We start from the raw sequence: 23,757 nt of genomic DNA, 5'->3' as shown, positions 1-23,757 counted from the left end.
AAGCAGACCCAGCGCACGGCGCACGCGGCCCAGGAGGGTGGCGTGGTACCATGCCGCTCAGCTGGAGGCCGATATGGGCGCGCGTACGAGCGAAAGTGCACCAGAGTCCGACGCTGCTGTTTGGCGTGCCGTTTGTGTCGTCGATTGTCGTGGGCAGTTTTTTCCTGGCGCAGCTCACGCAAACGCGGTACGAGCAGCACGATGCCAAGGTGCGTGCGTTGACGCAGGAAGAAAAGCTGCGTCTCCAGCGCGATAGGAAGCCTTTGGATATCCGCGAAGAGTACTTCAAGCTGCAGAGCCGGGCAGATGAGCTGGATGACTGGGAGCCGAAGCGCGTCGCGCGGCCTGTGGGCATGCCGGAGTGGGGTGGCGTGCCGGCGCCGGCGCCAGAGGGCAGAGAGGCGGTGAGGGAAGACTTGGATGCGCATTCGCGTTCTTCGTTCTTTGCGCGCCGCAAGCCGATCGAAGCGGAAGAGCGGCCTGCGTCCGAGCGAGAGACGGCGCCACCGCCACCCAAAGCGACACGCAAGCCGCCTGTCGTGCTGGGCCCCGATGGCAAGCCGTGCCGCGCATGTAGCTCCAAACTGGCTTTTGGCGCGGCGCTGCGAAACGTGACGAAGCGCTCGCCGTGTCCGCCAGATGTGGAAGAGCTGGGGCATTCGACGTGGACGTTCCTGCATTCAGCCGCGGCCTACTACCCTGATGCGCCCACGTCTGTGCAGCGGCACTCGATGCGGGCGCTGCTGGATGCTCTGCCGCACGTGTATCCATGCTCGGTGTGTGCCGAGGACCTGCGCCGTGTGTACGCTACGAGCCTCGCGAATGAGGCACAGCGCGAGCGCGCCGTGCAGGATGGACCCAGCCTACGCACATGGCTATGTGAATTGCATAACTCTGTGAACGAGCGGCTCGGCAAGCCGATCTGGGACTGTAGTGATGCGGCGCGTCTGGCGCATCGGTGGTTCGAGCCGCCGGACGATAGTGACTGTTGATACCAATATTGGGCCGATTTTGATGTGGAGAGCTTCGAGCTCTTTTTCGATCCAGCTATGGATACGGGTACATGGCATGCCGCGCGCGACCTGCTGCCAACGACGACGATGGAAGCGACGGGGGCGAGAGGCTACTGACACCACCAAAGTCCGGCAGTGGGTCCATCGGCTGCTCAAAGGCATGGCGCGCGCGATCCCACGACGATGGCCACGTGGACTCGAACGTAGGTGGCGCACGTGGCTCAAAGGCAGGGGAGAACGAAGCTGGTATGGCGGACGCGGCAGCGCCGCTGGCCGCGGAGGCCATGGACGACGCATGCGCCGAGGGAGGACTCGCGAGCGACGTGCCTAGACCGAAGGAGTAGCCTGGCGCCGTGGCCCATGGTGAATAGAACGGCGCAAACGGCGCGCCAAAGGACCCGGGCGCACGGCGTCCACGCGGCTCAATGGGCTCGTCGTCTCCCAGGGCCGCGCTGCCCAGCACACCCGGACTCGGTGCTGCGCTCTCCACGTGCGTCGTGGCCGCACGGCGCGGCGGCTCAATGGGGCCAAGCGGTGCTGCAGCGTCGCGAGGCGGTGCCCAAGGTCCCAACAGGTCGTGTGGCTCCTGCAGCGACAAGCGACTCAGGGACGACGATGGCGGCACGAAAGGCTGGTCGAACCGAGGGTGCCAGCCATCAGGGCCGACGAACGACATGGGTGAGAAGTCGAGCAGGGCATCTGACCCCACAGACGGCGCAGCTTGCACGGGCTCGGCGGTGGGGCGTACAGGCTCGGCGGTGGGACGCACAGGCTCGGCGATGGGACGCACAGGCTCTGTCGGCTCGGAGGGAGCGGACGCCGCTGCTTTCGGGGGCGCTTCGGTCTTCTTTTTTCGCCGCTCTTGCTGCCGCCGCTTGCGTTCTTCCGCCTCGGCGGCTCGCCGCTCATCAGCGAGTCGCCGCTCTTCCGCCTGTTTTTTGCGCTCTTCGCGGCGCTGTGCCTCGCGCCTTTCTGCCTCGCGGCGCTGCGCCGCCTTCTTCTCAGCCTCGCGGCGCTGTGCCTCGCGCTTTTCAGCTTCGCGGCGTTCCGCTTCGCGGCGCTGTGCTTCGCGACGCTCGGCTTCGCGACGCTCCGCCTCACGAGCCGCTTCTTCCTCAGCGGCCTTTTCCTGCTCCTTGCGCAGCCGCTCCTCTTCCTTTTGCTGGCGCATCTGGCGCTTGCGGTCCTTGCGGCGCTGATTCTCTTTGGCGCGTTTCGCCTCGCGCGCCTTTTCTGTCGACTCCTCCTCCTCGAGCTCGCGCAGCAATTGCAGCTGCCGCTCATGCGCGACGCGCTCGCGATACGCCTGTAGAACGCGGTGCTCGAGCACACGCGCAGCGAAGATCTGGAACATGCGCCAGCCCTGCTCGCGCTGCTCGCTCGGCGACAGTTCGACCTCGCTGCGGGAGGAGCTGTCGTCTGTCCAGTCATCGGCGTCGTCGGCCGTGGTGCGGCGCTCACTGAACTGCTCGAGCATCAAGACGAGTTTTTGGACCTCGTTGCCAGAGAGATCGTCGGCGACGGATAATATGCCCTTGATGGTGAGCGTCGAGTTGATGCAGTAGCAGTCGGGGTTCTGGAGACACTTATCCTCGTCGTCGAGGTCGTCGTCATAGTCGTCTTCGTCATCATACTCGTCGTCGTCGAGCTCGTCATAGTACACATCATCTCGCTTTCGCCGGCGCGAGCGCAGCGCATACCGTGCGAGAATGAGATTGTGCCCCACGACGCCGCCGTGCCGGTCCAGCGCCACGCTGCCTGGAAAGGGGCCAGGCAGCACGGCCTCGTCGGCCGCATCAAAGTCAATCAGCTCCGGCGCCGCTGCTGCATGAGCTTCGGCGGCGTCATAGTATGCCGCATACATCTCGCTCAGCTTGGTGTCGATCGCATGCCGCTTGCGCTGGCAGATCGCGCACGCACACGCATGCCGCTGATACTCATGCAGCTTGCGCTTCACGCCCTTCTCCTCGCCCTCAATGAGCGCACGCCGCTCCTGTCGCGATAGGCCGCGCCAGAACGCCTGGATTTCGTACCGCTCGTTGGCGTTGCTGATGGTGAGCACACTCGCGCCCGCTGGAGGAGCCGCGCCGGCCATATTGGCGGGGAACACAGGCGGCGTGTGCTCGTGCAGTGAGCGGCTGCGGCGGGGCGCAGGGTGGGGATTTGGCGGGGGCGGAGCGTGGAAGAGCATAGGAAGTTTGCCGGCGGCGCGCGATGATGGCAGCGGCATGCTGCGCTTCGGTGGCAGCGGCGCAGGCGGGGGTGGTGGGGGCGGCGGTGCGCTCTTTTTCTTCTTTTTGCTCTTTTTCTTCTTCTTGTCCGACTCGGTGTCGTCACTCGCATAGGCAAGTTCGTCGTCGTCGTAGTCGAGGTCGTCGACAAAGACGAGGTCGCCGTCCTCACCGACAGGTAGGGGCATATTGGGCAGCTGTGACAGATACCGCTGCTTCGCGCGGTATAACTCGGTCATGGGCGGCGCGGCCTGCGGACCATGCGCGGCCTGGGCAAGCTGCTGCGCCACCGCAATCATGGCCTGCGTCGATGCGTGGCGAGGGGGCAGCGTGTCTGCGGACGCATCTTGCCCAAATTGCCCGAGTGGCAGCGCGTTTCGTATGAATGTGCGAAGATGCGCAGGGAGCGACTTCCAGTAGGCCTCGTCGTCGCGCAGGCCATGGGGATCGGCCTCGATGCGGCGGTACAGATCGCTGGCGGTCGCGAGAAGATCGGCCTGCACCTGCGCCGTCGCCGCAAGTGACGATGCGCGGTCGTCAAAGAGGGGACGGCTGCGGTGTTTCTTCTTTTTCGCGGAAGCGAGGGCGGCTGGCGTGAGAGCGCCGCCCATGTCGCTCGTCGGTGGCACGTCGTGCGTCATATGATCGAACTCAGCGGGCGTCTTGGCCATCGTACCAGCCACCAGACGCCGCGCTGTGCAATACTCGTCAGAATATGTGCACCTCGCTTACTCGCAAAGAGGTGCCTTGTACAACGCCAACGTCGCGGTGGGCCGTAGCGGTGCGAAAAAAAGACCCTAGCATCGTAGGCCGCCTGAGTCGTCGTCGTCGTGGCATCGGCCGAGCAGATGTGGAGGCCGCGCAACGCTCTTCCTTGGCCTCCATGTCGATGCACGCCGCGTTGTGGCGGGCGCTGCCGGCGGACCCGGCAGGCGTGGCGCGCGCGTGTCTCACGTACAGAGAGCTCGAGGGCATCGTACAGGGTGTGCTCACGTCTCTGGCGCAAAAAGTGCTGGCGAGCGAGCCTGTGGACCAGGCCGCTGTGCACGGTGTCCTCGAGTTCCTCGTGCGCCTTTGTGCACATGGCGACCCATCCCTGGTCGAGGGCGCATGTGGGAAAGCGCATCTCGTGGATGCATGCATTCTTGCCAGCACCAGTGACGTGGATGTGCGGCCGCTGTTCATGATGCTATGGCCCCAGCGCGAGATCGACGCTTGGATGGAAGTAGCAACATGGGCCCTGGAGCATGCTCGCCAAGCCTCGACGTGGACTGAGCGTGTGCAGCGCATTCGCCGCGCAGCTCGTATGGCCTATGCACTCCTTGATGTGCTCACATCCTCGTCGAAGGACGAGCTGTATCCGCTCGCCGAGTTGGTGGCGACGCTGTACCATGTCGAGCTCCATGCTCGACACATTCCACCTGATGAGGCGTCCTCGTCCGCCACTCCATGGCCCACCTACTGGCTCGCTACTAAGGTAGACCTGCTCAGTGTGGCTGACCGATGTGTCTCGCTCGCCCCTGCGGTTCTCGACGCACTGACGCTCCATGCTCACCACATTCCCGATGCCGTGGCACTCGTAGATGCGCCGCTCCTTGTGGATCTGCGCATGGCAGCTCCGTCATGTGCACCACACTTGCCCGGCGGCGCAGCGATGCCGTTTCCTGGAGCCGCATGGGCCGCTGTTCGTGCCTCGCTCACGACCCGCGTCGATCCGGCCTTGGTGGACCTGGTACTGTCTGTGCTGCCGCAGCTCGAGCGCCACATAGTCGAGCGACGTCTGTCGCGCTCGCGCTATGCGACTATGGCGCCCGAGGAAATCGTGTCAGCGTTCCTTGATGATCCAGACGGTCTGCACGACATCGAGGCGGATCACGATCCGATGCCGCCGTCCTCGGCTAAGAAGCCGCCCACGGACGATACCCTACCTGCTGATGTCAAGGCGGCGATTCTGGCGAGCGCCGAGTCACAGGCAACGACTGATCGCATCCTCTCTGACCTTGGCTCCTCACCTTCTGAGCGCTTGCTGCTCCAGGCATACCAAATGGACGCCTCTGTATTTGTGCGCTCGAAAGCGGCCCGTGCGATGCCTGCGCGGTCTCAGCTCCGTGAGGCCTTGGCGCCCTACGGTCTCGGGAGCGACGAACAGATCGAAGAATGGGCCATGCTCTTCCAGCGCGATCCACACAAACAGGCCAAGCTCACACAGGCGCAGACGATGGTCGCGCCCAACCTCAATGTGCGCACCGAACGCACTTGGGGTCCCGACAGGGGCCGAGGAGGTCGGATTCCGCGTGGACGAGGCCGAGGTCGCGGTCGTGGCTCATAGAAATACAATACTATACACATATCTACTGCAAAAGAGCATCACGGTAGTGTTTTTGGTGGTTATGCTTGAACCCAACCTTAGTGCGGAAGAGCTCACGGCGCCGGCTGTCACGGAACTCGCGGACGTGACGCGTAGCTTCCTTCGCCTCGCCACGGTTGCGTGCGACGAGCTCCTGGCCACCACGCGACGGCACGACCAGCTCCTTGGACGATGCGTCAGCTAGACGATGCGCCAATGCACGTCCATGAGCCGTCGAGGCCGTCTCGCGAGCATGCGCCGCAGGCGTCTGCCACAGCGACTGGCGGTAGTACCGCTGCATAGAGCGGTGTCCAAGGCGCGCGCCGGACGGCAGAACGAGTTCGTACTCGGAATCACCGTACCGGATGCCGTTATCGGGTATCGTCTCGTCATCGTCGTCTTCCCACACCGCTTCGCCATCGCCGTCGTCCTGCTCTTCCTCCTCCACATCTTCCCACTCGTCCGTGGCGGTCGGAGCGTTGGCGTAGCTGCTGCGGAAATCGTAAAAGTCGCTCAGCTCTAGCTGGTCTTCTTGCGTGTCGTATGCGACCTTGCAGTGCGACTTGTCGACCATGTGTTTTTGGACGGCGCCCAAGTCATGAAAGCCGCGGCCGCGGCCATTGCACCAAAGGCACACGTTTCCTACCGATACCTTGTCGGCAAGGTAGCGTAAGAGACCGGCCAGGTCCACGAGATACTTGCGCTCCGGCACAAAAAAGCCATGCGATGCACGCATGTGCTCCATACTGGCCTCAAGCGACGACTGTGCCGCGCTGCAAAACATGCACTCGTACGCTGGATCGATACGGCGCGCCTTGCTGAGCTTTTGTCGGATAGCGCGCTCCTCGTCATCCACGTTTTCGTCATCTTCCGGCAAGGCCTGCTTCATCTCACGTACATGCTCCAGGGGCGCTTTGGATCTGGGCTGGTACTTTAGTGCTTTCTCGCGGTGCTTGCGCGACTGCATGTGGTCTCGGTACGCATTGAGAGACGAAAACGTCTTGCTACACACATCGCACCTGCCATGATCCTCCTTGCTCGCCTTTTCGGACGATTCGAGTGCCGCACGGCGCTCGCGAATCTTGTCGTTGAACGTCTGCGCATTGACGGGGGCGAGATTCGCCACGCGGCGCTTCATATTGTAGCGATGAAAATCTGAGTGAAAGTGCTTGCGCTGTTCAGGCGCGCTGAGGAATGCCACACTGCATGTAATGCAGGTGAACACATCGTCAGCGGCTGACTGGCTCATGGTGGCAATCAGAGGCTCTGTGCGTCGAAGAAGCGCCACTCTTTTTTTGGCCACGTGGAGGCCATGCACATGCCTATTTTGGGGACACGTGACATTTGCTAAAACTGCAAAAACCCAGGCAGGGCTCCTAGGACGACCGCCGGGCGCGCCACTCTTTCTTTTGCGTCGTACGAACGATTGTCGTTGCCTGCCATGCAAATCTTCGTCAAGACCCTGACTGGCAAGACGATCACGCTCGAGGTCGAGTCGTCTGACACGATCGACAATGTGAAGGCCAAGATCCAGGACAAGGAGGGTATTCCTCCGGACCAACAGCGTCTTATCTTCGCGGGTAAGCAGCTGGAGGACGGCCGTACGCTCAGCGACTACAACATCCAAAAGGAGTCGACGCTCCATCTCGTGCTTCGGTATGTGCCTGCGTGAAAAACTAACGACTTAGCCTGCGTGGTGGTATCATTGAGCCCTCGCTCAAGGTGCTGGCCGGCAAGTACAACTGTGAGAAGCAGATCTGCCGTAAGTGCTACGCCCGTTTGCCGCCGCGTGCGACAAACTGCCGTAAGCGCAAGTGTGGTCACAGCTCGCAGCTGCGCCCCAAGAAGAAGCTGAAGTAATGGCTTTCTAAAAGGGCGCACCGCCCGCACGGCTGGCGGCTCGCATCCTGTCACGACAGATCGATTCGATCTTTCTTCATATCACTGAGCGCGAGCTGTAGAGCAGGGGTGTGCTTCGAACGAACGTTGTCGAAAATGCCATCGTATGGTACATAAGCTATAGATTAGCGTTTCCAATTTTCGCGCTCGGCGTTTTCGTCGACGTCCACGGTCGTGGGGGCGATCGGTGGTGTCTCGACCCAGGCCAGATGGGCTTGGCCCACGTCGGGAATCGAGCCGCCCGCCCGCATCGCACGCTCGCTGCTGGCGCGTGTCTTGTACGTAACAATGACCTGGTCGTCGAGGTACTCCATTGTGAGAATCTCACCAAACTGCTGGGCGTGCGCCTGCAGCTTACTCGCGTCAAAGCCATCAGGCAGATTCGAGATGCCGACTTTGGTCGTGCGGTTGTCGAGCGTCATGGACCTGCCACTGAATGCGCCGCGCGGTGCACCACGGCCGCGGCCGCGGCCACGGAAGCCACCGCGCGAGGAAAGGCCCAAAGAAGCGGCCTCGGCACGGAGCTGCATCAGTTTGGCCTGCAATTGCTCGGTCGTTGCCTCGTCGGCTGCAGGCTGCATATCCTTCTTGAGCATTTCTGTTGCGCCCTTGATCTCCGTCGACAGCTTCTCGAGCATGGACATGATGCTGTTGCGTCCCTGTGGCGTCAGATCCTTGCTTTCGAGTTTCTGAAGGAGCGCTTTTTGCTCAGCCAGCTGCATGTGCACGAGCGTCTGCCGCTTCTTACGCAGCTCGAGCATTCGATGCCGCTCTTCTTCGGCTGGGGTCATGGTGGCCGACGTCGCTGAGCGCAGCTCAGGCGCAAGGTACACATTGGAGCCACGGTCTGTCATGTAGTTGGGCTTCGATGGCGCGGGTTTCTCGAGACGCTGGAAGTACACCTTGACAAAGCGGTTGCCAAAGATGACATCAGGATTTTTGTGGGCCTGCTCGGCCTCTGCAGGCGTTGCATATGATACAATCGCTTTCTTGTTCGCTTCGTCCATCTCAATGTTGGTAATCGTGCCAAAGCGCTTAAAGTAGTCATTTACATGGACCAGTCCCAAGTGCTCGGCGGGTATATTCTCGATGACAATCGTGTCCTGGCTGCGGGCAGGCGGCGTGGGTGCTGCATAGCCGCCGCGCCCACGTCCGCCGCGCCCACGACGGGCCATACTGCCGCCACGACCGAAGCCGCTCATCTGCTGCTGCATGTGGTGCATCATCTGTGCGAAATGCTCGGGCGTCGGCATGGGGGGCATGCCTGGCATAGGCATAAAAGGCATGGGAGGCATAGGTGGCATCGGCGGCATGGGAGGCATCATACTGTCATCCGAGTGCAGGAACTTGCATTGATCGCCGCGCGCACATACGCCGTAATTGTGGTAGTCGCGACACCAGCCCTTGGGAACACGAGCATGCCGCCGAGGCCGGCTCTGAGGCGTGTTGCCATCCGCCTCGAGGGATTCCTGTGCGTGGCGTTTGCTCGGCTGATCCAGGGCGTCCTGGAATTCTGCGTCCGGCATATCGTCGTCATCTTCGTCACGCTTGCGTGTCTGTCCTGCTGTGACATACTGCCGGTGCTTGAGGGTGTCGATGGCCTTGCTGACAAAGGCAGCTGTGTGTCCCTCGAGGAAGTCGACGAGTTGCTCGTTGAGCATCTTGTTCAGCTCGTCGTCGTCAGCATCGTTCTTGAAAAGTGCCAGCACGTAGTCAGCGAGCACATCTGGGTCAGCATCACATAGTGGCTCTAGTTCGCGTATGAGCCATTGTTTCACGACCTCTGTGTCTTCCTGCGGAAAGAGCATCGCTACGTGGGTCGTCAGCGATCGCGGAGGCAGGCGACGACCGCGAGGCGGATGCTGACTAAGCGTGAAGTGAGCATGGGACGTGGAGGGGATCAGGGGCGACGGTCGAAGGCGACACGTGATGGATACAGTTTTACGTCGGCCGATGTGCGCAAGAGCGCGAGAGAGGTACGTTGTGAGCGCTGATCCAGGCTGTTCTTTTGTCTAGCCACATTCTTCGAGACGTACGTGGGAGGAAGAAGGCACGACGGCGCTAACACACGCAGAACAATGGGCATTTCGGAGTACATGGTCATTGGACGGCACTTGCCGACGGAGAGGGAGCCCGTTCCTCCTCTGTACCGCATGCGCATCTTCGCCAAGAACGAGACGGTGGCCAAGTCGCGTTTCTGGTACTTTGTGCGTCAGCTCCGTAAGATGAAGAAGGCTACGGGTGAGATTGTGACGGTGAACAAGATTCAAGAGAAGACGCCGACGAAGGTGAAGAACTTTGGTATGTGGATGCGTTACAACTCGCGGTCGGGTACGCACAACATGTACAAGGAGTTCCGTGCGCTGAGCCGTGCGGAGGCTGTTGAGCAGATGTACCAGGACATGGCTGCTCGTCACCGTGCCCGCTTCGGCAGCATTCACATCCTCAAGGTAGCTGAGATTGACAATGTGGCTGACCTGCGCCGCCCGTATGTCAAGCAGCTCACGAGCAAGAACCTGCGCTTCCCTCTGCCTCACCGTCGCTCGCACTCGAAGGGCATCTACGCCGGCAAGCGCCCCGCTACGTTCTACTAAGTGTAGCCTGTTATGATAGTCTAGGTTCTAGGCTCGTCCCAAAAGCAGCAAGAATACCCTTGCTTGTATCCTGATTCGAATGTATGGGATTTACACCTACATAGTTATGTCATGCGCGACAGCAGTGCCTTGGTTTGCAGGCCGTGCCAGTCGGGGCCGGTGGGTGACGAGTCTTGCTCGAGTGCCTCGCGCTTGCGCATCTCAACGTAGCGCAGGAGATGCACCAAGTGACGGCGCGTGGCTTGGGTCGGTGCGTCGACGGGTGCGGCCGTGTGCCACGAAGCCGGGGGCGTGTCTGGGTCGTCGGTCGGCGCGCCATCGAGCGCCTGGGCCAGGAGGCTCGTGAGCGAGTTGATGTGCTGCGTCGATACGGTGTCGACGCCGAGCTCAAAGTAGTAGATGTACTTGCTGAGGGCGTCGCAGAGCATCTCGAGCGAGGCATGTGGGTCCATGCACGCGTCGGCGATGCGGAGTGTCTTTTGGAGGCATTCGAGCACGCGGCGGCCGTTGCGGACGTAGGGCGCGTCGTCGGTGGGGGTCTGCCACCACAGGTGGCTTGCCATGAGCACGGCCGTGGCCTGCTGCGGCCGCTTGAGGAGCTTGGCCGAGTACAGGGCGGCCTTGGTCGCGAGGGTCTGGTAGTTGTCCGTGCCAAAGACGCGGGCCTTGTGCAGTGTGCTGATCACGAGGCCAATCGCCTGGAGCTGGGCGCGCGAGTCGGTCAGGCTCTCTTCAAAGATGGTGAATGCGTGCACGAACATGTCGTACGCCACGTCTTCGATGCGTGCCTCGTCAGCGACTTCCGCCGCGAGGAGAAAGAGGCGCACACACAGCTCGGGCGTCTCGACGGCATGGTACTGCGCGGCGATCAGCTGGTGCACGAACTGGAAGAGGGTGCGGACCTTGCGCTCCCAAGCTGACTCGCGCGGCACGCGGCGAAGGAGGGCGATGGCATCGAGGATCAGCGGCGGGAAGATGTGTCGCATCGCGTCGCCGCCCTGACTATAGTGCTGCCGGACGGTGTGCAGCAGCGCGAGATGCACTTGCACGTCGTCTGCGTAGAACAGGTGCACGAGCCGGGCGAGGGCGCCGTGCTGCGCACGCAACTCATCGAGGATCGCTGCCTGCGCCGGGAGACTCGGGTCCGGCACGTCAGGCTGGTACTGCAAGAGCGGCGCACACAGGCCGAGGATCCCGTCGACGTCGGCAGGTGACGAAACGAGTGTGTGGCGACGCAGCATCGAGGACACGATGGCCTGGGCGATGGCGCGCTGCGTGAGAGGCAGCTGCATGGACCACAGGGCGTGGAACTGCGGCAGACCCAGGAGCGTGAGCGCACTGTCATACGCTTGTATGGGCGCGAGGAGCAGCATGTGGAAGTGGCTCTGTGGTGCGAGGACCGTGCTGTCGCCGGCCTCGAGGGCCTCGCTGAGCTTCTCGCGCGCAAAGCCGAGCACCTGATCGACGTACTCGAGGCGGTCCGGGTAGCAGTTGAGCGAAAGGTTGAGCAGCGAGAGGAGCAGCGCCGAGATGTCCTGCATCGATAGGTCCGTGCGTGCCTGCATGAGGTGCTGGATCTGCTCCCAGAACACCTCGAAGAGGTGTACGTCGTGCGGAATGCCGCGGAACGTCGCGGGGGGCGCAGGCAGGTCGGCGGCTGGCGCCTCGTCCGCATCGACGGGCGCCTCAGGCGGCACAGGCTCCCACAGATTGGGCTGGGGCGTCGGCCGTGCCGTATCGCTCCAGATGTTATCGCCGTCGTCGGGGAGCGCATGCTCGAGGTCCGTCAAGAGGAGGCGCCATGAGTCGCGCTTCGTGCTCTGTTCTTGCGCGATCGTGTACCAGATGTGCGACGGCGGCGGCGTAGTGGACGGCGGCCGTCTCGCACGGACTTGGGCCGCGAGGCGGGCGCGGGCTGCGTCTTCCTGGCGCTGGCGCTCCTCGGGCGCCTCGTTGTCCGCCTCACGCGACGCGTACGCGGCGAGGCGGTTGATCATCGCGATGACGAGCTGCTTGACGCTGACCTTGGGATGCAGCTGAGTGCATGCGGACAAGACGAGGTGCAGCGTGTGCAGGTGGAAGTCGTCGGGGAAGACCTGGATGATGACGTCCATGAGGTACTCCTGCGCAATGGCATCCTTGCAGTGGATGACCTGCTCGAGGATGGATGGGAGGATCGTCTGCTGGTACAGCTCGAGCGACACGCCATCGAGCTGGCTGAGGCGCACGAGGTTCGTGCCGACGAGAATGCGCAGCTCGCGACGCTCCATCTCGCGCTTCTCGCGCTCGCGCGAGTGGCCGAGATGCTGCTGCCGGACCCACAGCCGGTTCATCTCGACAAAGTTCGCGAGCACGAAGCTGATGCTGTCGGACAGGTCGCCGGCCGGCCCGGGCTCGGAGCCTGTCGGCAGGTGATCACGGGTTGTGGTCGAGAGGTAGTGGCGCAGAAAGAGGCCGCGCGTCGGGTGCTGGACGCCGCGGCTCATTTCCGTCATGTCCTTCATGATCTCCCTGACGGGCGCGTCGGGGACGGACATGTACACGCTGCCGACGGTGATCATGAGGTAGAGGCGCGGCACAATGTGGCCGCAGTACTGCACGAGCTCGTAGAGGTCGGCAAGGTGGTGCTTGCCACCGGTATGCGCATCGTACAGGTAGATCGAGAGGTGGCGCAGTGCATCCAGCACGGCCATGTACAGCTCGTAGTAGTGCTTCGGCGTGAGGCTGGAGGTGCGCAGCTCGCTGAGCATCGTCGACGCGCTCTTAAGCGCGTCCATGACGTGGTCCATGTCCAGGTAGCGCTTCAGCTGCACGCGCTGGACCTTGACGATGCTGAGCGACTCGGCCAGCGTCTTGGTCGACTCCTCCATGTCGGGATCTCGCAGCACCTCGGATGGCTTCTCGTCAAAGTTGGGTCGGCGGCCGCGATACGTGCCAGCCACGCTCGGCGTCGGCAGGGATGTGTCTCTATGCGACACGCGCGATGGTCCAGAGTCCGCAAGCAATCGGGGCTGCCCAGCCTCACTCCGTTCGCCAGGCACGAGCGGTGCGTAAATTTTCGGTGGCGCCAAGCCCCGTCCAGCGCTTGGTACGTGGCCAACGACGGCCGCCGCGCCGCTGGCCGCTCCACATGGCCGACCCTCCACACGGCCTCCGGCGGTCTCTCCGCCACCTTGTTGTGTGCGATGGTGCCGCGGATACGGACGCGGCGCGCGGAGGACGACGAGTGTGATGCGTTTCTGCCGAGTGGCGTGGATGAAGAGCGCCCGAAGCGTGCGCCGCGCGTGTGGCGGTGGCGGTGGGTGCGCTGGTCGCGGCCAGCTGTGCCGACGAACCGCACGATTGTCTTGGGCGAGCCGGGGCGGTATCCACCGAACGTCGTGCGCAACCAGAAGTACAACCTCGTGACGTTCCTCCCGCTCGTGCTGTACGAGCAGTTCAAGTTCTTCTTCAACCTATACTTCCTGCTCGTCGCGCTCAGCCAGTTCATCCCCGCGCTCAAGATCGGGTTCCTGGTGACGTACATCGCGCCGCTGTCGTTCGTGCTGCTCGTGACGATCAGCAAGGAGGCGCTCGACGACTATGAGCGGCACCAGCGCGATGCGGAGAGCAACAGCTCGCCGTACGAGGTGCTTGGCCACCGCCCGCCCCTCGACGTCGAGGCGCCGGTGCCTGCGACGCTGCCGAGCAGCCGCCTGCAAGTCGGCCACCTCGTCGTCCTGCACAAGAACCAGCGTGTGCCTGCTGACATGGTCCTGCTCAAGACGTACACGGCCGATGCGGACGACACGTCCGAGTCCGGCACGTGTTTCGTCCGCACCGATCAACTCGACGGCGAGACGGATTGGAAGCTGCGGCTCGCTGTGCCAGCCACACAGCCCCTGTCAGAGAACGAGATCGCCGCACTCAGGTCACGCGCCGTGGTCGTCGCGGGTCCGCCGTCCAAGGACCTGCACTCGTTCGTCGGCACATTTACGATCCACCCGCCGGACGAGTCGCCGACCTGGGGGGCCGAAGACCTCGCGCTCGCCGCCCAGCCACAGGTCACGCCCCTCTCCGTCGACCATATGCTGTGGGCGAACACGGTCCTGGCCGCCGGCCGAGCCATCGGCATGGTCGTGTACACGGGCCGAGAGACACGCACCGTCATGAACACGTCGCACCCTCAGACCAAGGTCGGCCTCCTCGACCTCGAGATCAATCGCCTCTCGAAGATTCTGTGCGCCGTGACACTGACTCTCTCCGTCCTGCTCGTCGCCCTCAATGGGTTCCGCGGCAAGTGGTACATCTACGTCATGCGCTTCCTCATCCTGTTCAGCTCCATCATTCCCATCAGTCTGCGCGTGAACCTCGACATGGGCAAGACCGTCTATGCCCGGCAAATCATGGGCGACCGCGACATCCCACATACGATCGTGCGCACGTCAACACTGCCAGAGGAGCTCGGGCGCATCGAGTACCTGCTGAGCGACAAGACCGGCACCCTCACCCAGAACGAGATGGAGCTCAAGCGACTGCACCTCGGCACCATGAGCTATGGCTGGGACAGCATGGACGAAGTGCGGCGCCAGCTTCATGACGCCATGCGCAGAGACGTGCGGCGCTCACGCACCTGGCGCGATATGAGTGCCAAGGTGTACGACATGGTCATGGCGCTGGCCCTGTGCCACAACGTGACGCCCGTCACGAACGAGGACGGCAGCGTGACGTACCAGGCATCGAGTCCCGACGAAGTCGCGCTCGTCGACTGGACGCGCTCGATGGGCGTGCATCTCGCAGCACGCGACCAGCACTCGATCACGCTGTCCGGCGACCTCGGCACGTTCGTGTACGACATCCTCGAGGTGTTCCCATTCACGTCCGAGCGCAAACGCATGGGCATCGTCGTGCGTGACCGCGCATCCGGCGACATTTTCTTCTACTTGAAGGGCGCGGACGTCGTCATGAGCCGCATCGTGACGTACAACGACTGGCTCGACGAAGAGTGTGGGAACATGGCCCGCGAGGGGCTTCGGACGCTCGTCGTGGCGCGTCTGCGGCTCAGTATCGAGTCCTGGGAGCATTTCCAGCGCGCTTACAGCGCGGCCAAGATCCGCGTCGATCGCCGCGACGAGGCCATGGCCCATGTCGTGGCCGCCCAACTTGAGCAGAACATGGATCTGCTCGGCCTTACGGGTGTGGAGGACAAATTGCAGGGCAACGTCAAAACGACCCTGGAACTTTTGCGGAATGCCAACATCAAGATCTGGATGCTCACGGGCGACAAGATCGAGACAGCGACGTGCATTGCGATCTCGACCAAGCTTGTGGCGCGCAACCAGTACATCCACCAGGTCGCCAAGGTATCGTCGGTCGATACCGCTCGCGACACGCTCGTGTTCTTGCAGTCCAAGCTCGACTGCTGCCTCGTGATTGACGGCGAGTCACTGCAGTTTTTCTTCGACCACTTCCGCCACGAGTTCATCGAGATCGCGACGCAGCTCTCCGTCGTCGTGGCGTGTCGTTGCTCGCCCACGCAAAAGGCCGAGGTCACGCGCCTCATTCGCACGTTCACCAACAAGCGTGTGTGCTGTATCGGCGACGGCGGCAACGACGTTTCGATGATCCAGGCTGCCAACGTCGGCATCGGCATCGTCGGAAAAGAAGGCAAACAGGCATCGCTCGCCGCCGACTTCTCCGTAACGCAGTTCTGCCACATCACCAAGCTCCTGCTATGGCACGGCCGCAACTCGTACCAGCGAAGCGCTAAACTGGCCCAGTTTGTGATCCACCGCGGCCTGATCATATCTGTCATCCAGGCTGTGTTTTCCTCCATCTTCTTCTTTGCGCCCATCGCACTGTACCAGGGCTGGCTCATGGTCGGCTACGCCACTGTCTACACGATGGCACCTGTCTTCTCCCTCGTGCTCGATCGCGATGTCAGCGAAGACATGGCCCTATTGTACCCCGAGCTGTACAAAGACCTGACCAAGGGCCGCCAGCTCTCTGGCAAGACATTCACTACATGGCTCGCCATCAGTGTGTACCAGGGCGGGGCGATTATTCTCGCAAGTCTGTGGCTCTTTGAGAACGAGTTCCTCAACATTGTCAGCATCTCCTTCACAGCCCTCATCCTCAACGAGCTTGTCATGGTTGCTTTGGAAATCACGACATGGCACATCTACATGATCCTCTCGGAAATCGTCACGCTCATGATCTACTGCTTCAGCATGGCGCTCCTGCCCGAGTACTTTGATTTGTCATTTGTATTGACCTTCAACTTTGTGTGGAAAACCCTCATTATCGTGCTCGTTAGCAGCTTCCCACTCTACGTCATCAAGGCGGTGCACGCTCGCGTAGCACCGCCCAGCTACAGCAAACTCATCATGACATAGTGTCTGTATTTTATACTTGTGCCTTGCTCAGTTCGCGTGCAACGCCCTCACTGAAGGGCAAGTCTTTGATTCGTAGCTGCTGTCGCTGCTGCTTGCGAAGATATCGATACAGCAGCACAAACATGTCTTTGACCACAATGTACATACCACCACCAAGCAGGTTGCGGAACCACACAGGGTCCAAGTCATCCAGCATGAAACTAGCTTCCTGATCTCTCCATGCCGCATACAGACGCCGCTGTCCAGGGTCCATCCATCCAGATCGAAGAATCTTGAGCCAATTTGCCAAGTCATTTTCAGGCACCACACCAGGCGCAATGCCAAGCCATCTTCGTATCACATCACTGTAGCGCGCGAGTCCCGCCAAAAACCCACCAGCCACATTGGCAACGAGAGGAAAACCAAGCGCTTGGACAAAAAGTTTGGACAAGCTCTCGACCGTTACAAAAATATTGACTGGCACCCGCTGATGCTCCATCACATACAAGTCCAAGTCCTCCAAAAGGACCTGATCGTCGTCCCGATCATTAGCTAGACCTGTACCAACCAACGTGCCATCATCCAGTGTCTCGTAAGTATCCATGGCCGCTTCTTGGCTGTCGATGAGAACACCAAAACTTGGCTGATCACCCATTAGTACCATGCGCGATCCTCGGTTGGCATTGGACACAGGTCGCTGCGGCCGTGACAACAGCAATTGACGATACACAAACCGCTTGCACGCCAAGTACATGATCCGAAGCCATGGCAGCGCTAGTGCTGTCATCATGAGATCGGGTGGATAATTCCGAGATGCAAACATACGAGTCGTCGCCCGGAATCGAACAGGCCTTGGGTTCAGTGTGTCTGTCAGAGGCATAAACGCCAATGTAGGAAGCCATGTCGTAAGATTGGCAAAAACAGGCAAACGGCTTCCAATTAGCATGAATGGTATCAGTGGCAAATCAATCCAGTACTTGTTGTCAGTAAACACGCCCACGTACATGCAAGGGCCAGGGAAACTTGAGGAACCGCCGCGCCACTCTGTCTCCGAGAAACATTCGAACGGACCACGAACCATGCGCTGTCGCCATTAGCCAGACACCAGCTACAGCTAGAGCAGAGGCACCAACCGGCATGGCCGACCGAATCAATGACGATACGTATTCTAGCGAAGATAACAAAATCGAGCGCGGCTGCTCTAGCTGGTATGGTGCTTTACACTGGGGACACATAATCTCTGTGCCAGGTCGATCATGACTATGCTGTCGAATCCAAGATAATAAGCACTGAAACGGTCAGGGAGAGTCTGGATGCATACCTTTTCATGCGCAATCAGTGAACATTTACAAGGGTGAATAAAACGAGAGCGTGATTCCAACCCGGTGCTATGACCAGGGAACAGGTGTACCTGAATGCGATCTGAAGCGCGCACTTCCTCTTCTGAACATATCCAGCAGCTAGCGTATTTTAATTCGGACGCCCACAAAGGTATAGGAGCAGAATCATCCGCCATTGACGAAGATAAACTATTACGACCGCACCTGATGAATGGGTGTGACATGACTAAGACGAAATACAATGCACGGAAAACTGACCAGCCTATTTTTAACGATAAATAAGTAAAATAAATACATAAATATTTAAATACAAGATTAATTGATAAGTGAGGGTTTACCATAAAAATCGAAATTAGCAAAATTAAATTTTAATTCGAATAGTAATGTTTGCAATTTAAATTTTTAATACATCACTATGCATTATTCTATTTCAATATATAGTAAAAGATAATAAATTATCAATATCATCAATTAAAACATAAGAACCAATTTTATTTAAAATGTTTTCAAACTTATTTACTTTCGTGTTTCTACATTCTTATTTATTAATAATTAAACAATATCTTGAATATTTTTTATTGATTTTTTGTTGCATTTTAGTCTTGCAGTTAAATGTAGCGAGCGCGAGTTGACGGGGGGATGTAGACGGGGCGGAGGGGGCTACATTGTGTGCCAGCCGTATTAAAAAAACCCATTCCGTATCTTCTTAACTCTTACTCACTGCCACTATCGGTTCACCATGGGTATGTTGCTGCTCCCTTCTCTTCACCTGGTATCTACCTGGTGAACATGGTTACTAGAGTAGTTATGCTAACATGCCCAGCACCAAAAAAGAGCAAGATGTCCTTGGGCGATTTCCTCGCAGATGAAAGTATGTAAGGCAGAATGGACTAACTTTCTCAGCCACTGGAACTTCTTGGGCGGACGAGCTGGATGACCTTCCAAGCGCTCCGGCACTTCGTGAGCCCTCTTTCGGCGGCGGCATGCCACCGCCATTGAGTGGCGGTCCTCCATCCTTTTCGCGATCGCGTTACGATGGTCCACCTGCGCCGATGCGCGAAGATCCACCGCTCCCGACAGAGCCTCCGTTCACTGCTTTTGTGGTGAACTTGGCATTTGAGAGCACGGAAGAAGACGTGCGTGCTTTCTTTGATCCTATGAATGCACTCAGTGTGCGTCTTGTCAAGGGACATGACGGACGTCCGCGTGGCTACGGATATGTGGAATTTGCGACACTGGACGAATTGAAGGATGCATTGACGTTCACTGGCAAGCCAATGCAGGGCCGCAATGTGCGCGTGAGTGTAGCCGAGTCTCCATCGCGTGGTTCTCGGCACACGGCAGCGGATGACGCGACGCAATGGCGTCGAGCTGCACCTCTACCACCAAGTTCGAGGGATAGTGGCATCTCTGGCTTTGATAACATGTCGATTTCTTCGGACGGCGGCCGCCAAGGTTTTGGTGGGCGGTTTACGCCCAGCACTGACTCGCCACGTCGACGCGGACCGATGGTGCCTGCAGAGCCAAGTGCAAGCGACATGTCTTCCAGCTGGCGGACTGGTAAGCCTGTGGTCAGCAAGTCACGCTTCGGATTCGGTGACCAGGAGGGCGGTCGCGGTCGCCGGAACGATGACCTAGACTTTTCGTCCTGGCGAAAGCCCTCGGCTGAGGGAAATGCGCCCACAGAGCGTCGCAAGCTGGAGCTCAAGCCGCGCAGCGAAGCGCCTCGTCCTAGTACCGACTCGCCCGCCAGCGGTTCGGCGCGATCGAATCCGTTTGGCGCTGCGAAACCGGTCGACATCAATGAGCGTCATCGCCAGATTGAAGAAAAGATTCGTGAGAACGACAAGCTCTTGCGTGAAGAATTAAAGAAGGAGGATGAGCGCAAGAAGAACAAGGGTGGCTTTTTCAAGGCTCGTGCATCTGATGCCTGGTCCACGAACGAGCCGACTTCGGATGCGCCTGCCCGTGCGGAGGATGCACCATCCCAAGAAACCAACTAACCAAATCTTGGTTGTGATATCATTGAGTAGTGTGTACCATACGCCTAACTTTTTTTTTCGTGCTGCAGGAATCACGTGGAGGGATATGCTAACATTTTGGCTCCCTGGTGACTCCTTTGCATTACACGATATGGCCCAGCCCAAGCCAGAGTACCCCGGCAAGCTGCTTCAGGCAGCGGCCATTGCGAAGCCATTCCAAGATAGCATTCAGACGGAGATTAGCGAGCGGAAGGAAAAACAGCTTTCGATCCCAAAGCTTGTGGGCATTCTTGCCAAGCCAAGCCCACCCTCCATTGCTTACGCAGAATGGACAGCCAAGGCATGCCAGGCTGTCGGCATCAATTTTGAAATCTGGAAGACTTGGGACGACTCTGAGGATGTGAGTGAAACGCAAGAGGCTGAGAGCCTGCAGAACTTTGGTCTCGAGGCGGACGTAGAGGACCTGATTCTAGCGGCGAACCGCGACAAGAGCGTCGATGGCATTATGGTGTACTATCCGATCTTTGGTGGTCGCCAAGACACGTATCTGCAGCAGATTGTGAACCCAAGCAAGGATGTTGAGGGCCTGAACTTTTTCTACTGCTGGAACATGTATCACAACGTGCGCTGGATCAAGCCTTCGCAGCTTGGCAGTGCCCCGGGCTCGACGAACGAGGCCGAGCTGGTGGCTTCAGACGCGGGTGCACCTGAAGAAGAGAATGCACCGCCAGGCTTCTGCAAGAGCATTTTACCATGCACGCCCCTTGCCGTCGTCAAGTGCCTCGAATCCGTTGGTGTCTACGACACGTCGTTGCCGTACGGTAACCGTTTGCACGGCAAGACGATCACGGTGATCAACCGCTCTGAGGTCGTGGGTCGTCCACTTGCAGCGCTCCTTTCCAACGATGGCGCGCGCGTATTTTCCGTGGACATTGACTCGATTGTCGAATTCAGCAAGCGTACGGACGAGGCGAACAATACCAACTACAAGAAGTCCAGTAAGGTCGTCCAAGCACACAAAGAAAACAGTTCAGCACGGCTCCGTCCCGCACACGATGTGCGCTCGAGTCCATACAAGGACCCTGAGAGCTGTGTGCGTGCCTCGGATGTAGTCATTGGCGGTGTGCCGTCAGCCAGCTACAAGGTACCGACCGCATGGATCAAGGAGGGTGCTGTCTGCGTCAACTTCAGCTCGGAAAAGAACTTTGAGAGCGATGTCCGCAGCCGTGCTGCAGCATACCTTCCAGCGATCGGCAAGATCACTGTCTCGATGCTCCAGCGCAATCTCCTGCGCCTCGTGGCGTACAAGGAACTCGCATCACAGCAGTCGTAGTGCCTACGAAGCAATGAGTGTATGGTAGTGAGCCAGTACGGCCAACAGCTCCTTGTCAAGGACATCGGTCCAAAACGCGCCGTATACTGTCTTTACGGCCTCAGGATCCGGCTCGGCTACGTCCGTGTCAAGCTCACGCAGTCCTGTCGTGATCTCCTGCATGATGCGCTTCGTGGCGTCCTGATTTTCTGCCAGCCACGTGCCCATTACACGCAGGGGGATCAGTTCTGTATGGGCTGCATCAGCTGACTGGACTGGCACAGGGCCCAAGAGGGTCTTGAAACTGGACGGGCCCAGACGTCGGAGGCCCATCAGCGCGCCGAGCTTGGCGTCTATCGAGCCTGATGCATCCGGTACCTGCTTGGCCGAGCCATCGTCCACATGCAAAAGCAGGGCTTGGACCAGTGTTGCCACGACTCGCGACTTGAGCGTGGGATAAAACTCAGCAAAGTGGTCAATAATATGCGCGAGCAGCGCCGCTGCGTACAGGCGAAGACGGTACGCCTGCGTCTCGATGGACGCCTCGACGGGCGTTTCATTGGGTGTGAAGTACGTAGCCAGTAGGATCGAGAGAACAGATGGCATCAATTGGTGGAGCTGAGGTCAGTCAAAGCATACGTACGTAGGGCTCGATAAAAATGGACGGGTTAATGAGCAAGGCATGCAACGTGCTCAACATTGTGCTGAGGAGCTCGAGCATACCCTGTTGTGCCTCGGCCGTCTTTTTGTCTTCCTTGTCGGCCCGTAGTGCATGGATCACGTTAGAGCCTACCCACTGGATAAGGTACGGCACCAGCTGGTGAATACCTGCGTCACCACGCAGACTCGCCAGCGCTGCATCACGAACCAGATTGCCGCTGGAAAGCGAAGTGTATTGTGATAGTGGCACAATGTCTTGGGGAAGTGACACGTCGGACTCCTTCTTGGCATCAGTCGGTGGGCTCAGAATCGAGGACGTCAGACGCTCGTAGTACAACTGCAATTCACGCGATAGCACATGCTTGACAAGAGGCTTGACGGCCGTATTGCCAAGCTCAGCAGCAGCCTCTCCAGCATCTGTGAGCGATGCATCATCAGCGGCGGTCGTCGTGCCCATCTTGCGCGCGAGCGGCACGGGGTTCTCAGGAATCGGCGGCTGAATGCCTTCAATGGCCAGCCAATGCGCATGCCAACCGACGCCACGACCCACGCCGACACGCGGACCATGCTCTAAAATATTGTCAAAGTTGATTTCCTCGTCTTCCATCACATACAGTGGAGCGCCTGATGGCGTTGGGACTGAACGAAACCACGGTCCGTTTTTCTGGCCGCTCGTGTATGGAGGGAAAAAGCCGTACAGAGGCTCGATGTTTTTCTGACGCAGTGCATTATCGATGTCTGCGGTTGTCATGCGCGTTCGTTTCGCGTGCTTCATGTATTTGGACGCGCTTTCGACAATGTCTCGAATACGGTATTCGATATCCGTCGCGAGTGCCACGCAAATATTGTCGCGCATGTTCGTGATGCCCAAAGATTCAGCTACATCGCGTACCGTGTCTTTCGGATACACAGAAGATGGAATATTCGGTCCGAGCGTATGAGCCGCCTGTGCGCCAGAAAAGGGCGAGTTGTTCGACTGTCGCTGCTTGCCGCCCGAATTTGACATGGTCGAAGATGACGAGGCGAGGCACCTCCACATGACTCAAGGACCCCGTCTTGAATTACAGCTACGGCGTGCTATGCTAAGAGCTGCCAGGTTAGTGTCGCCGCGTGCATACATACCGCCACTAGGACAAGAGATACAACTACAGCCACAATCATGGTAAGGCAAAGGCCACGGCGACCCGCGCGTCGCTGGTAGTGATTCGCACGGAGCAGTTCGCGGTCTGCGCCTTGTGCGCTCGTAGCAATTGTGCCAATATTATACTCGATATTATCAATCATACCGCCTTGCTCCTGAACGATGTGGCTCAAGTCCCGGAAAATTTCATTGAGCTCCTGTACACCATGCTCAATTTCCTGGATTTCTGCCTCGCGCTCGGCAATCAGCGACTCTTGGAACTCAAGTTCCTCACTCGTTAGTCTGGGTGGCATGGACACTTGAGTCTGAATGGGCACGGACGAGCGCTCGTCCGTGTCTGGTGCGAGCTCTGCGGAGAGCGCCGCCTCGTTTCCTCGCTGCCTAGCCTGAGCGAGTGCGTCCTTCTCTTTCAAAATCCCTTCTTTTTGGATATGCTGAAACGCACTTAATGCGTCCTGGAAGTCGTTCTGAAGCTTGGTCTGCATCAGCCGCGAGGGCGACGAGCGACGAATGCCATACCCTTCGTTGCCACCGATGGGATACAATGAAAGTTTTTTGACGTCATCCGTGGCGTCCTTTACAATGCTGCGAGTTTGCTCACATAGATCAGCAAACTGCCTCATGATGTGGTCGGCCTTACCCTGTGCCAGATCCGGCGCTCGACGTAGCTGGGCATCTAGCTTTTGTAATGTAGCCACATTGGCATTGATACGAAATACATGGAGTCCGACCTGCTCTGTCAATCGCATAAACTGCGGATTCTCTCCACGGCTTGCGTCATGATGTGGCTCATCCTGTGACTCCTGCTCGGGCGGGACGCCTCGGCCCTGTTCCAGATCATAAAACGACATGGCTGCCCAACGGTAACCAGGCCAAGTGGAGGCC

At 59.2% G+C, this 23,757-nt stretch overlaps 14 protein-coding genes across 14 annotated transcripts; 7 read left to right on the top strand and 7 right to left on the bottom strand.

Annotated features, from left to right (window-relative positions):
* Positions 1–50: 50 nt before the first annotated feature.
* Positions 51–992, top strand: MRET_0637 (mitochondrial FAD-linked sulfhydryl oxidase; the record flags this gene model as incomplete). The annotated part of the gene is made up of 1 exon (XM_027627264.1): positions 51–992. The coding sequence occupies one exon, from the start codon at positions 51–53 to the stop codon at positions 990–992; it is 942 nt and encodes a 313-aa protein (XP_027483034.1).
* A 55-nt stretch (positions 993–1,047) lies between these two features.
* Positions 1,048–3,915, bottom strand: MRET_0636 (stress response protein NST1; the record flags this gene model as incomplete). Its single annotated transcript, XM_027627263.1, has 1 exon — positions 1,048–3,915. One exon carries the CDS (start codon positions 3,913–3,915, stop codon positions 1,048–1,050), a length of 2,868 nt encoding a protein of 955 aa, XP_027483033.1.
* A 218-nt stretch (positions 3,916–4,133) lies between these two features.
* On the top strand, positions 4,134–5,573 carry MRET_0635 (CUE domain protein; the record flags this gene model as incomplete). The annotated part of the gene is made up of 1 exon (XM_027627262.1): positions 4,134–5,573. One exon carries the CDS (start codon positions 4,134–4,136, stop codon positions 5,571–5,573), a length of 1,440 nt encoding a protein of 479 aa, XP_027483036.1.
* A 22-nt stretch (positions 5,574–5,595) lies between these two features.
* On the bottom strand, positions 5,596–6,840 carry MRET_0634 (pre-60S factor REI1; the record flags this gene model as incomplete). The annotated part of the gene is made up of 1 exon (XM_027627261.1): positions 5,596–6,840. One exon carries the CDS (start codon positions 6,838–6,840, stop codon positions 5,596–5,598), a length of 1,245 nt encoding a protein of 414 aa, XP_027483035.1.
* Positions 6,841–7,032: 192 nt separating this feature from the next.
* MRET_0633 (large subunit ribosomal protein L40e) lies at positions 7,033–7,451 on the top strand (the record flags this gene model as incomplete). The annotated part of the gene is made up of 2 exons (XM_027627260.1): positions 7,033–7,247; positions 7,280–7,451. The coding sequence occupies 2 exons, from the start codon at positions 7,033–7,035 to the stop codon at positions 7,449–7,451; spliced, it is 387 nt and encodes a 128-aa protein (XP_027483030.1).
* A 164-nt stretch (positions 7,452–7,615) lies between these two features.
* On the bottom strand, positions 7,616–9,298 carry MRET_0632 (RNA-binding protein 26; the record flags this gene model as incomplete). The annotated part of the gene is made up of 1 exon (XM_027627259.1): positions 7,616–9,298. One exon carries the CDS (start codon positions 9,296–9,298, stop codon positions 7,616–7,618), a length of 1,683 nt encoding a protein of 560 aa, XP_027483029.1.
* Positions 9,299–9,568: 270 nt separating this feature from the next.
* On the top strand, positions 9,569–10,084 carry MRET_0631 (large subunit ribosomal protein L18Ae; the record flags this gene model as incomplete). Its single annotated transcript, XM_027627258.1, has 1 exon — positions 9,569–10,084. One exon carries the CDS (start codon positions 9,569–9,571, stop codon positions 10,082–10,084), a length of 516 nt encoding a protein of 171 aa, XP_027483032.1.
* A 104-nt stretch (positions 10,085–10,188) lies between these two features.
* MRET_0630 (vacuolar protein sorting-associated protein 35) lies at positions 10,189–12,954 on the bottom strand (the record flags this gene model as incomplete). The annotated part of the gene is made up of 1 exon (XM_027627257.1): positions 10,189–12,954. The coding sequence occupies one exon, from the start codon at positions 12,952–12,954 to the stop codon at positions 10,189–10,191; it is 2,766 nt and encodes a 921-aa protein (XP_027483031.1).
* Positions 12,955–13,269: 315 nt separating this feature from the next.
* Positions 13,270–16,458, top strand: MRET_0629 (phospholipid-translocating ATPase; the record flags this gene model as incomplete). Its single annotated transcript, XM_027627256.1, has 1 exon — positions 13,270–16,458. One exon carries the CDS (start codon positions 13,270–13,272, stop codon positions 16,456–16,458), a length of 3,189 nt encoding a protein of 1,062 aa, XP_027482990.1.
* A 10-nt stretch (positions 16,459–16,468) lies between these two features.
* MRET_0628 (ubiquitin-protein ligase involved in ER-associated protein degradation) lies at positions 16,469–17,953 on the bottom strand (the record flags this gene model as incomplete). The annotated part of the gene is made up of 3 exons (XM_027627255.1): positions 16,469–17,413; positions 17,442–17,726; positions 17,759–17,953. The coding sequence occupies 3 exons, from the start codon at positions 17,951–17,953 to the stop codon at positions 16,469–16,471; spliced, it is 1,425 nt and encodes a 474-aa protein (XP_027482991.1).
* Positions 17,954–18,516: 563 nt separating this feature from the next.
* MRET_0627 (translation initiation factor 4B) lies at positions 18,517–19,780 on the top strand (the record flags this gene model as incomplete). Its single annotated transcript, XM_027627254.1, has 3 exons — positions 18,517–18,520; positions 18,601–18,648; positions 18,681–19,780. The coding sequence occupies 3 exons, from the start codon at positions 18,517–18,519 to the stop codon at positions 19,778–19,780; spliced, it is 1,152 nt and encodes a 383-aa protein (XP_027482988.1).
* Positions 19,781–19,910: 130 nt separating this feature from the next.
* MRET_0626 (methylenetetrahydrofolate dehydrogenase (NAD+)) lies at positions 19,911–21,092 on the top strand (the record flags this gene model as incomplete). The annotated part of the gene is made up of 1 exon (XM_027627253.1): positions 19,911–21,092. One exon carries the CDS (start codon positions 19,911–19,913, stop codon positions 21,090–21,092), a length of 1,182 nt encoding a protein of 393 aa, XP_027482989.1.
* Positions 21,093–21,095: 3 nt separating this feature from the next.
* On the bottom strand, positions 21,096–22,737 carry MRET_0625 (transcription initiation factor TFIID subunit 6; the record flags this gene model as incomplete). The annotated part of the gene is made up of 2 exons (XM_027627252.1): positions 21,096–21,689; positions 21,715–22,737. 2 exons carry the CDS (start codon positions 22,735–22,737, stop codon positions 21,096–21,098), a joined length of 1,617 nt encoding a protein of 538 aa, XP_027482986.1.
* Positions 22,738–22,808: 71 nt separating this feature from the next.
* Positions 22,809–23,723, bottom strand: MRET_0624 (SNARE domain protein; the record flags this gene model as incomplete). The annotated part of the gene is made up of 2 exons (XM_027627251.1): positions 22,809–22,820; positions 22,854–23,723. 2 exons carry the CDS (start codon positions 23,721–23,723, stop codon positions 22,809–22,811), a joined length of 882 nt encoding a protein of 293 aa, XP_027482987.1.
* Between the last annotated feature and the right edge of the window lie 34 nt (positions 23,724–23,757).

This window comes from Malassezia restricta, chromosome I (assembly GCF_003290485.1).
Source record: "Malassezia restricta chromosome I, complete sequence".
NCBI lineage: Eukaryota > Fungi > Basidiomycota > Malasseziomycetes > Malasseziales > Malasseziaceae > Malassezia > Malassezia restricta.
Note: the sequence above shows the minus strand (reverse complement) of the source record. Positions and strands in the feature narration are given on the sequence as shown.